Source organism: Macadamia integrifolia, unplaced genomic scaffold (assembly GCF_013358625.1).
Source record: "Macadamia integrifolia cultivar HAES 741 unplaced genomic scaffold, SCU_Mint_v3 scaffold876, whole genome shotgun sequence".
Classification (NCBI taxonomy): Eukaryota; Viridiplantae; Streptophyta; class Magnoliopsida; order Proteales; family Proteaceae; genus Macadamia; species Macadamia integrifolia.
Genome location: NW_024870568.1, coordinates 107,171 through 120,293, shown reverse-complemented (window position 1 = coordinate 120,293; position 13,123 = coordinate 107,171). Strand labels below are relative to the sequence as shown.

The following is a 13,123-nucleotide window of genomic DNA, read 5'->3' as shown; positions in this document are numbered from 1 at the left end:
AGTGAAGGACTCATTAGGAGAGAACTAGTGTTTGCTATATGGTTTCCCTTTAGTACAAACCAAATAATGCACTGCATGGGTATATATAGATGGGTTGGACGTCATCTTCCAGCTGGGACCATCATGAGTTTGAATTGGCAAGGACGGTGCGCCAAATTATTCTCTACAAATCCTCTACGCAATTGAATGTATAGAGAGAGAGAGAGAGAGAGAGAGAGAGAGAGAGAGAGAGAGAGAGAGAGAGAGATTCTCTATCCTTGGGTAAACATAAAAAGCTCATTTCCAAGAACATAACCTTCACAAATATTTCATGTAATAATAATAATAATAATAATAATAATAAGCTCCTGTCACTATGGGGTGTGGGAAGATCATAATGTACGTGGTCTTACCTCTACTTGCAGAGAGATTATTTTTTCTATTTGAATCCGCAATCACGAGGTCACAATGAAGTAACCTTATTATTGCACTAAATCCACCTGCGGATAGCATCCATAATACAAGGACAAAAACTATTATTGATACCTAAAAGCAACAGAAGTGAAGATCTAAAGAAATTGCTATTGCTGAAGCCTCATCTTAGTCTAATCCAAGAAGTACCATTCATTTTTTCCCTACTCCAAAATTTTTGAGACTTTTTAATTGAGGGTAGTTAAGGACTTTCAGGAATTAAGGTTTCGCTACAGTATAATACGTTAAAATGCTATATATATGAATGACTTCATGAGGTCGAGGCATGTTAGAGTTTGTAATTTCTTTACCTGTAATAGTGGAAGCTCTGATTTGTCACTCAGCCATGGACATATCCCGTCTTGACGAGTGAACCACGTAGATCATTGTATTATGTGCATATGAATTATCCAATATAGAGTAGTGGATTATTTAGTTTTGAATGTCTTAAACTACTTCTAACCACCTCCATATTATCATTAATCCATGATAATGCATTTGAACTAACCACCTTATCTCCGAAGGATAGATATTTGGCTCTTCTAAGACCCTTCAAATAGACGCGTGATTCTGATTTTGATTGATTAATGATTGATTAAGTAGAATTATGAAATCAAATAGTAGCAGATTTGAGGCAGAAGCTAGAGAGAAGCTTGGCAGGATATGAATGGGAGTGAGAAGGGTTGGTGGATGACCTAGAAACAGCTCAACTGATAGATAAACCCAAAAGTAGTATGTTATTTTGGGAAAGACTGTAGAGGCCAAATCTTAGATGTTGTGCATGTGTTAGTTGACTAAGGATCACCATAGGATCTAATTACTTATCAGGTCAACTTCCATGGGCCACCAGATCAGACGCATTTCAAGATCCTAACCAACATGTATTAATGCATTATATATACTATTATACGGCCTAATGGTGTCAAATTTGAACCGGAATCGAAAACCAAAATCGAACCAGATTAAATAATCTAAACCAAATAAAATTTCGATTTGATTCGAGTATTGAATTTTAGAATCGATTTGGTTTCTAGCTTGGTTTCAAATACAAAATATTATAGTATATTAATCAAGGGTCCGCTTGATTTTGTTTCTAGAAATGTGTTTTTTTGCTTTTTCTATGCTAAGAAATAGAAAAATACCCTAAAAACCGTTTGATTTTTCAATTTCATTTCACTTATTTTTCAAAATAGAAATAGAAATTTCTAGAAACATGAATAGAGAAACAAGTGAAACTTATTTCTCTGTTTCTAGAAACAAGTGTTAGGGACAAAAATTGTGAAAATCCTGATACTTCACTTGACCTGCCCCTACCGCTACCCCAATCTAAACCCATTTTTGAAACTTCTTGCTATCTAAAAGCGGTGACTCCAACCTGGTTGTGCAAAGCTCACAGTTTTGATTGCCTTCATCCTTTTAAAGCTCATCACCGCGAAGCATGCATACAACTCCAACGTTGTGCCTTAACTCGTGTCTTAAATCGAATTACAGTACTATTAAAAACGTTTTGGGAAATAAAAAATCAAACAATTTTGTATAATTCCAAAAATCGTTTTTGACATAGAAACGGAAAAAGTTTTTTCCATTTTTTTATTATTTCTAGACATTTAAACAGCAAACAGCCCCAAGTATAAGAACTATAATTGAACCATGTAAGAGTTAAATTTCGAAATTGAATTGAATGAATGGTTTGATTCGAATCTTGATTTTATTCGAGATCCTACTAACACTTTCTGAAAACCAAACCAAATAACTAATTCCAACCCGATTTACACCCTTAAATTTCCATGCTTTGCCAAGGATGTGTCTTAATTAATCTCTTCCTCATGGGTGTCTTTTATTCGGTTATGGTTTTGACTGAATCAACATCATACGGCGACGGAGGAATCGAAGGGATATAATGGAATGACATAAGAGTGGCAAACCGGTTTTCTATTTTTGGGTTTTCTTCGTGGTATAAAAAATGATAAAATCTATGGGTTCTAGTCTTTTCATGTTCAATGGCTTCATATCATAAACAGCTCATGATTCTAAAAGGTAATTGGGCCCCATCATCGTCCCATTGTTGACATTATTTTTTAATTATTTATTGTTACGTGTTGTCCAGTTCAGGACAGCTTTTCTGCTAATTATTTGGTCCATATTTACACATTGTAGAAGCTTTGGGGGAATACATAATGACCTTGCGTCTTATTATCGACAACGTATGTGATAAGAATCCGGATCCAAATTATACTCGGTTACACGTAATCACATCTAACTCGTATAACAGAATAGTTATGAGTAGATTCGAACCAGAGAAGCAGAACACAGTTGAACTAGTGGAACTACACCTGGATTTTTTTTTGTACAAGTTTACAATTCGTACTAAGTTCGTTGCTCACCAACTGTGTTATCCCTTTGGGTTGTGGGATACTATTTAAATACACTAATCCTTGCATAAAGTTCGCACTAAGTAAGCCTTATGGATTATTGGTTGCTGAGATGATAATAATTCAAGTAGGTTATGTAAATGGGTAGTCCAAAATCCGTACTTGAAAAGTTAGTTTTTAGAAACTATTTGAATATATTCGAAAGCTAATGGGATGCGGATGCAGATATTTCAATGTCAAACTGAGTAATATATTGATCGGTTTAAGTTTGATTATACACATATGACTAAATAATAATTTTATTAATAATATTTTAGTGTTATTTTTAAAAAATTGTTTGAATCCGTTCAAAAGCTAATTAGATGTGGATACTGATATTTCATTTTCAAACCAGAAATTATCTGATCTGTTTAGATTTAATTATAAAAATATAATTAAATAATAGTTTTATTAATAATATTTTAGTATTGTTTTTGGAAACTCATTCGAACATTAATTGGATGTAGATACGGATATTTCAAATTTTCAGACTAGGTCTAGAGTTGTTATTTTAAAAAAGGGTGAGAAAGGTTTGGATTGGACTTTTTAGCTTGAATTTTAGCTAAGGTTGAGATTCATAGCCCTAAACTAGGGTTGGGCTGGGTCTGATTTGAGGCCTTGGGTTGTTTTATAAGCTGGTTGGGAATTGGGTTGTTGCTAATGAAGTCTAACAGGTCTGAAAGGAATGAAAGTTTATAAATCTTAACAAGTCTGAAAGGAAGAGGCTTGAGGATGAGCCTTGGGGACCTGGGTTGGGCTTGGACTTTAAAAAACCCAGCCATATTGCACCTTTAGCTGCCAGGCTGCGTGGTGCATGAGCCAAGACATAGATTGGGTAAAATGACATTCTCACATCCATGAAATGCAAAATCTCATTGTTATTGGATACCCCTCATGCTCTCATTGGTCCCTGTGCTGGTGCAGGGGCACGCAGCCTAATAGTGATCATCTCCTTTTATTTAATTAAAGGGACAGTGGATTGAAGAGATGTGAGAGGGATCCAACGTATGTGAGTGTGAGTTTGTGAGACTAGCTTGCGAGACCAGCTTCAAGTGAGTCTAAATTGTCTGCAGCGAGCATTCAATAGCTAAGAGAGTTCGGCCATGCATTGAATGTTCATTGCACCCATGGTTTTAAGTATCGGTGCGTATCATGCTGTATCGGCCGATACGTATCCGTATCGGTAGGCATCGACACGATACATACTGATACCTTACGGAGAATTTTGGGCCTCTTTTTGTGTATCGGCGTATCGTACGTATCGTATCATGCCGTATCGTATCGGTACCGATACGTACGATACTCTACGATACGAACTTTTGAAAATCTAAAAATTCCTGAGAGTATCGGTACGTATCAGTACCGTATCGGTACGTATTGAAGGTATCGTGCAGTTTCGAGCCGTATCGTAGTGTATCGGTACGATACGGATACTTAAGTGTGAATTTTTTGTTGTTTGATACAAACACTTCACACTCTCACCAATAGTTTTCTAGATTTTTTATATATTATGTAAAAACAAGTGTTCTACAACTTCCATGGAAATTTTTGATTTTTCTAAAAAAAATATATTTTTTTTTTATTTTTTTATTCGAAAATTAATTTTAAAAAATAAAAAGAAAAATCCCCAAAATATTTTTTTTTAGAAAATTTAGTTCATTCAACTCTTAAAAATAATGTCATAACTTATAATTACTAAATACATGATTTTAAATGAAATCCACATTTTCCCCCCAAAAAAGTGAGGGTTTCAAATTTTTTTTTTAATTTCTCAGATCTACTCAAATATATTGGTCCACACTTTGTTGATTTTTTATATGTTATTTAAAAACATTTAATCTACAACTTCTATAAAAAAAATTTAATTTTTCTACAATGAATGGGAGACTCACTACCATAAATATTTCGACTGGGGTAAATATTGTGCCTATATTCGACAAGTGCAGAATATCATCGTAGTTGCTCCTATTGAAGAAGAAGGTCCTAGCCAAGGATTTGAACCACCACGACACTTTTCATGGCACTCATCACAGTGGCAATGGCAATGAGGAAAGAAAAAATTGTAAGAAACTCAAACCTCATCATTTTGAACATTTTCAACTCAATATATTTGTCTATCAATACGATACCCTCTACTTAAGTATTTATGTATTCTACATATTATATATAGCTTTTTTTAACTATTTTTTAATGCAAAAGTGTATAAAAATGTGTTCCCTATCCATTTATGTGCGTATCTTTAGCGTATCTTAGCGTATCTCCGATATGATACGATACCCTCCGATACGTATGTTAATTTTGACAGACCGATACGATGATCGATACCGATACTTTAATCCTTGAGTGCACCTCACCTCACTGCAGACCAATTTTAACGCGCTTCAAGTTGCTAGATGGGGATCATGAGAGAGAAGCATCGAAGATTCTTTTTCCTCTCATGTAATTGGTCTGTCTTTAAGTATTATATGTAGAGTCTAAACTTTAAACCCCACGTGGCTCCCTAGAATCTTCCCCCCCATGCATACATAAACTAAACTTAAAACCTCAAAAATGACGAGAATAGGCTTCAGTGGAAAACTCTGAGAGGCGGGAACAGTCTCGATTCTCGAATACGTTTCATTCACCTGCCAGTCTCTTCCAGAGACTGTCCGCTTCATAGCTTCTCCATTTCCGTTCTCGCAAATTCAAACTTCCTGAAACTAATAATAGATGATGGATCGTTGATCTCCCATCCCTAAATTTCTCCCGTCAGAGACGATGATGAGGTCGTTCCATGATCATCATACCTTGAACTGGCTGATCGCATTTCGTTGCTCTCTTCTCTATGGGATCGGAGAATTCTTTATCTTTGGATAAAATGGTTTTCGAATCATCAGAAGATTTGAAGATAATTCAATGGGAGGATCTTGAGCAAGAGCTTTCTAGACTCTGGAGTCTGTCTTCTTCGCTCAATAAATCTAAGGAAAAAAAGAGTTCCCTCCAGCAGAAGCTCCAATCACTTATTCAGGTCCGATCCAATTTGGGGCATCTTTGCTCTTTCTGCTCTTTTAAGTTTTTTTTTTTTTGGCTGACTCTAAATATCTGAGTTCAATTGCGCATTCAAACTTTTTTTGTGTCTTTTTCTGTCTATGATTGTATGATTGAATCCCTTTCTGGGAAAAAAAAAAAAAGTTAAAGAACGAGCATGCGAATTTTTGTTTGTGTTGTGTGGGAGACGACTTCTTTCATTCTCTTGATCTCGGCTCTAATTGGTTTGAGTGAAATTGGTGGGCGCAGGTGAGAGCAGAATCACTTAGTAGGTCAAATGAACTTGAGGACAGACGCCAACTACTTGAGGCACGAAAGTTGGCAATGGATAATATGTTGACGGGTTCAAAGCTTGTAGCTGAGGATATGAAAAAGCGTGAGGAGCAGCTTACTGTTGAAATTAGATCACTTCTGATAGCAGGGAAGGCTCTTTCCGTGGCTAGTAAGCAATTGCAGGTAACTGCAATCGTTTTTGGGTATGTGCATATGTTGGTTAGTGGTGTTCTAGAAGACTTCCTACATTATCTAATGGAATCTCGTCCTGCATTTATCTGTTACTGCTAGCTATGATTGTTGACATCATTGCTATTGCTACAACTACTACCCTTACTACTTCTACCATCCTTTTTTTTTTTCATAAATAAATCATAACATTGAAGCTATAATTATCATTTCAATATGTTAGGACAGTGTACTAGTTGTTGTTGCTTTTGTTTAGTATTACTACTATAATAACTATGACCCTCTTATTATTAAGGTAAGCAATAGAGAAGAGACCGAGACACATTTCAAAGAAATTGACCCTAGGAAGCAATGAGGAAATTTGAAATTTAGGCTAACAAGGGAAATGTTTTTAAGAGAAAAAAATGGAAACTTAGTCAAATGATCCTGGAATTTGACAATACTAAACAGGGTGCAATAATAGGATGAAGTTGAGGGGGACAGTCTGGAAAATCCAATTTCTCATGCCTCTTTCGTGGGACAATTTGCATGGGTAGGGATTCTATTGAGAACTGAAATCTTGATTTTTGATGAACAAATCATAATCTGAGCGCCAGTAAATTGGCAAAAATCAATTGATTGATTCAACACCAATAAAGAACACAAGGGAATTTCAAGAATTGATGAAAACTCGGTTCTGATTGCACAAACATCATGACAGAGCATTCAGAATTCAGGTGATGACCAGAAAATTGTGAATATAAAGAACATTGACCCAGATTTTAAGAAATGCTAGCAGCAGGTGTAGGCAGCTGGAGCCACAATATGCCAGCAATGACAATCTAGCTTAAATATCTATTTTAACTGTTGGAAAGAGAAGATTTCCTGTAGGCACGTGTAAGCCATATTTCATTCATCAAATAATCAGAGTTACAATGCTTGTCCCACTATCCTTATTCATAGAGCAAATAAATTTGAGCTCCGAGTTGGATTACATTAACACTTTTTTCCAACAATCCTTGTTCTACCAAAGAGGGGGGGGGGTGTGAAGTGGAGGCCAAACAGATGATGTAGTACAACAAGAAATTCTCCCACTAGTAGCAGCCATAACTCAAACCAGCAAGCAATGCAAAATAGAGAGTTTAAGAGAGCAGAAGAGAACTTGTATGTTGCTGCATTGCGGAGTATCATTGAGAAAAGGAGAAACAGAACACATTTCACCATAATGCTATCATTGACATCACACCTGATGCAGTTGCACTACCTTGGACTGATCCAAAGCCATTTGGGTATCCAGATGGAGATGAACTAAGTCCAATTAGGGTCTTTGGTTAGTAGGATTTTTTTTGGATTTTTATTTATTTCTATTTTGGGATTAACATGCAATCTTTATTTTGATAGCTTAAGTAGGAGATAGCTATTAGGATTTAGTTTCCTAATTAGTTTGAGTTTCCAAATTAAAGTGGTTTCCTTTTCATGTTGGGTTCCTTATTTATTTATTTATTTAAATACAAGTCACTGTGCAATTGGAACTCAGATTTGAAGGCTGAAATAGCGAAGTGTTTATGAGTGCGTATGTGATCTTCTTCTCCCTCCCTCCGGCCCCCCCCCCCCCCCTTTTTTTTTCTTCTTATGCAATTACCTCTCTCCCTTACAACTTTGATTTCGCTTTCCTCTGGGGGGTGGACCTGGAGCAGGAACTTCCTATGTTTGAATATCCACTCCATAAGTATTAAAAATATATAATTAAAATAGTATGTGCAATCATGTTTCTGAACCCCAATATAGATGATGATTGCATGACTCGAACTTTGAGACATCTACTTGAATTACCAACCTTCTGGAAGTACAATCTCTGAATTGATACCCTATGCTTTTAGAAATGTGTATGACTTATAATTATCTATGAGAGACTCTTAAGTCTAAATGATACCCTATGCTTTTTTTTACCCTCTCGCGGATCCATGTAGCCAACCCCATTTAGTGGGAAAAGTCTGAGTTGTTGTAGACTCTTAAGTCTAAAACTGTAGCAAACTAAGCAATTAAATAACCCTCCAACTGGAGTATTTAATAAATAGATAAATTTAGTTTGAACTTTAACGCCAGATATGCTTCTTTGCAGCTTATGGCAAATACAGTAGTCGATGTGTAAAGACTTGGCCACTTTGAAAGTCCAACACGAACAGCACCCCTGTTACCATGGATACTATAACTGACCCTATTTGACAAGTTTGATTTACCAACAAAGAAAATTGCAAACGACCACTGAAACTTCAGTTTTGGAGCACAAGATTATTCCATGCTTTTTACATGGAAATCTTATTTCACATCCCCTGCAATGGTGACTGCAATAGCTGAGAGATTGATTTAACTCTATTGAAATGCTGTTCTCATACCTGTATGGAGGAACCTGGGAGTTGAAGCCTGATCTGAGTACCTTTTGAAAGTAAAGAGTTTCTATCGGAGAATGTAGGATTTTGAATCCCTTGAGTAGTCTTTGGTTTTGGTCCATTTTGGTGAACTAGGTAAATTGTTGATAGAAGTTGAAGATGGGCCCGAGAAAGTGAGAGTTCATTCTGAAGGCTGGTGTTGAGTATAGGGAAGGAGCAAGACACTGATAAAATAAGAAAAAATAGAAAAGAAAATAGAAGATGAAGATAGCTAGATTTACTCCATTGGGGCTTTGATAATTACTTTTATATTGTAGCTGAATCTTATCCAAAGACAGACCAGGACTTGGATTCTAGTCCAAAGTACCCTAAATAACCTTATGACCACCTAATCCTGATGCAGATAAGTCACTTAAAGGTTTTATTTGATTGGAAATAAGCTTTGGTTGGGTTGGGTTATGTGGGTGTTGGGCCTTTGATCCTGTTACAATCCCAGATTCTTGTAACCAAACCAGTAAACCAGAAAAGAGAAAAAGAAGAAAAGAAAGAGAAAGAGAAGAGAAAGAAAGGAGAAACCACAAGTAGTCCCAAAAGTTGAGAGCAACCTGCGATCTGTCCAAGATGGATTGATTGCAGGCTCTCTGTAATATATATCAAAAATATAATAGACAATTACAAGAATAGCCTCCAAACACAAATACTTAACCTTAAAGACCAAAAGAGGGGCCGATAGGACAAGATTGGCCGACCAAAAGAGGGGCCGATAGGATAATATTGCCCCTATCGGCCCAGAGAACCCAGCGCTAATCCCTTATCGGGTTAGCGACAATCTCAACACTGCTAAAACGAGGAGCAAACAAGGACTTAGTGAACATGTCAGCTAACTGATCCGTTGAAGAAACAAACAGAGTTTCAATCAGCTTCTTCAGAACAGCATCACAAACAAAGTGGCAGTCTATTTCAATGTGTTTGGTCCTCTCATGAAAGATTGGATTACTAGCAATGTAAATTGCAGCTTGGTTGTCACAATACATCTTCATTGGCTTGGTCATTGGAAATCTCAACTCCAAGAGTAATGACCATAGCCATATCAATTCAGCAGTGGTATGAGCCATAGCTCTGTACTCTGCTTTTGCACTGGACTGGGCAATAGTAGTCTGCTTCTTGCTACACCATGTAATAAGATTACCTCCAACAAATGTACAGTATCCAATAGTAGATCTCCGATCACTAGCAGAGCTAGCCCAATCAACATCAGAATACCCAACTAGTTCCATATGCCGATTTGGACGATAAATCAACCCTTTTCCAGGGGCACCTTTTAGATAGCGAAGAACATGAACAACAACATCCCAATATGCTTTCTAAAGAGACTGCATGAACTGACTAAGAACTCTAACAGCATAGGAAATGTCAGGACGAGTCACAGTGAGGTAAACCAACTTGCCAATCAAGCTCCTGTACTAATGCACATCCTGGAGGGGCTCACCATCATCCACACCAAACTTTTGGTGAAGGTCCATAGGAATATCAACGGGTCTGGATGCAAACATCCCAGTATCAGATAGAAGATCGACCACATACTTCCTTTGAGACAGGCTGATCCCTTTCTTGCAACGGATTACCTCAATCCTAAGGAAATAATGAAGTTGGCCTAGATCCTTTGTTTGAAAATGTTGCTGGAGATGATCTTTTACTTCAAAAATTCTTGCCTCATCATTACCAGTCAGAATAATATCATCAACATATACTACCAAAAGAACCAGCTTATCACCTTTGCGACGACCAAACACAGAATGATCAGAATAACATTGAGAAAAATCACAAGTAACTATAGTAGCACTGAACTTGTCAAACCATGCCCGAGGAGACTGTTTAAGCCCATAGATAGCCTTGTGTAAGCGACACACACGATCTGTACTCTCCCCCTGAGCAACATACCCAGGAGGTTGCTCCATAGATACCCCTTCTTGTAGATCACCATACAAGAAAGCATTCTTGATGTCCAACTGAAATAAAGGTCAATCAAAGTTGACAGCAAGAGAAACAAGAAGACGAACAGAATTCAGGAGAGCAACCGGGGAGAAGGTCTCAAAGTTATCAACACCATATGTCTGAGTATACCCCTTAGCAACCAGACGGGCCTTCAACCGCTCAACAGAGCCATTAGAATGATACTTAAGAGTGTACAGTAACACCCTAATCTGATATTTATACCCCTACTTGTGGACAAGCAAGAAGAAAGAGCAGAGGAAGCCAATGCTGGCATGGTTGGCAGTTGTGGAGTACCAAGAAAGCAGAAGTGACCCCACCTGATCCTGTTCAGCTTGCCAATATCATTGGGGAACTCATAAGGAGGGGTGGACAAAGAGGTAAGTTTAAGTACAAGACTAAGAATAGTAGGAAAAAAAATGCGACATGAGGACTTCCCAGGGGTTCACCCATCCTAATACTACTCTCACCCAAGCACGCTTAACTACGGAGTTTTATGGGATTTGGTGCATTAGTGCTGGTATGATCGCACCCACACTGGTAGGTCCAAAACTGGCCAGCCAATTTTGCCTAGCAGAGTAATTTTTGGGTTTTTATACTGTGGAGCCCACCTCTGTTGTGCAAAATTCCCATTATACCCCTATAGGAAGAGACTTAAATGAGGCATGAAATGCATACTTTAGAGGAAATGAATTTATAGACTACTAGGTATTTTATATATATATATATATATAGTATGTATGTAATTTATATGGAAATAAAAGAGGGCAGCCAACTTAAGAAGGCAGCCAAACAAACCTTAGTTGTAAGGATTTAAGAGGACAACCAAACAGACCTTAGCAATACTTGAAGAGGGCCAGCCAAACAGACCCTTGGGGCTGCCTTATATATAAGGGATAATGGGCTGAGATTGCATCAAACGTGACTGCTGTAACAGTAAGGAGGAAAAGAAAGAAAGGAGAAGAAGAAGAAGGAAAGAGAAGGAAGAAGAGGAAGAAGAGGAAGAAAGAGAAGTGAGGAGGGAACTCACTCACCTCAGGCTGCTCTTATATCAACTCTGCACCCAGGTAAGTGAACTTCCTACTGCAGTAAGGTTAATTAGGTAATTTCATATAGATTGGGCAGCTAGGGTTAGGGTTTTACCCAATTGTTAACTGCCAGAGAATCCCTGTAAGTAGAATAGCTGCCCAATAAAGAAAGTCCTAATTTCTATGGGCTATTGGGGACCCAACTGGTAAAAAAACCCTATTCCTTGCTAAACCCTAGAACATAGGACTACTTCTTTTTCAGTAGGGATTATGCAATAAGGGCTGGAATAGGGTTGATTTAGTGGAAATTCTGCCAAAACCCTAGGAGCATAATTTTATTCAAGCTGAAATTATGCAATAGGGGCTGAATTAATTAGGTTAGGTTATTACTTATAAATGTTCATCTCAAATTGATGGCCAAGGCATGAGAAATACTCTAATTCTGCAGTTCTCTTTAAATTCCTACACTATACATGCAGAATTAGACTATATTAGTTGTGGGTGTAATAAATTGAAACCCAAAATTGGGTCAACTTGGCATTTAACCTTTTTCCTTACTGACCTAAGATAAGTATTGGAAATTCAAAATGAAAAATGGATGCAATTCGGGCACTACAGCAAACATGGTACCAGTTTTGACCCAGGTAATCCACCGATTTGGGTTCCTGAAGCCAGATGGGCTGTGTAACAGGTTACTAAACCTTTGGACATGAGTTTGAATTTGTTTATATAAGAATTAATGAGAAACATAACCCATGACTGTAGGGTCCAATGTTTAGAATTTCATATGACCTCAAGGACTGTAAGTATGGATGAAACCCCTTCATCCAATGAGGAACTATTAGTGATTCTCTATATCTAATTCTACTATAGAAAAGGTGTAAGAAATCAAGGAATCAATATGTATATAGGAAGGAACAGACAAAGACCTCTATAGGTTGGGTGTCACACCCCGTTCACACTGAACCGGAGCGGTGACCGAGTTAACACCGGTTAACCCAAACCTGCCAGGATCATCGGATACTGTGTTCCACCACAGCATACGCACACCTACATAAGTTCATCAGATCAGCGGAAGACTAAGTTTTACCTGTGAATAAATCCCATATACTTGATACCCGATTGATGATACAATGATTATATACATTTGGGCCCGAAGGCATGATATATATACACAAAAAGAATAAAATTCAAATATCAAGTATATACAGGAAATCATCAAACCATCAGAGTACACAGCTCGGCTCGGTATCAAGGCTGGAGCTCAGCTCGGCATCAAGGGTTGTGCCAAGCTCGGCATCACATAGAAGAGCTCAGCTCGGCCTCAGAAGTGGAGCTCAGCACGGCCTCCAAGGTGGAGCTCAGCTCGGCCTCAGAACTGCTG

The 13,123-nt window shown here is 37.6% G+C and overlaps 1 protein-coding gene and 1 pseudogene across 1 annotated transcript; one reads left to right on the top strand and one right to left on the bottom strand.

Annotated features, from left to right (window-relative positions):
• The first annotated feature begins 5,445 nt into the window (after positions 1-5,445).
• LOC122070297 lies at positions 5,446-6,452 on the top strand. The gene is made up of 2 exons (XM_042634421.1): positions 5,446-5,868; positions 6,138-6,452. Exons 1-2 carry the CDS (start codon positions 5,686-5,688, stop codon positions 6,450-6,452), a joined length of 498 nt encoding a protein of 165 aa, XP_042490355.1. The 5' UTR covers positions 5,446-5,685.
• A 4,675-nt stretch (positions 6,453-11,127) lies between these two features.
• LOC122070306 lies at positions 11,128-11,245 on the bottom strand (annotated as a pseudogene).
• Between the last annotated feature and the right edge of the window lie 1,878 nt (positions 11,246-13,123).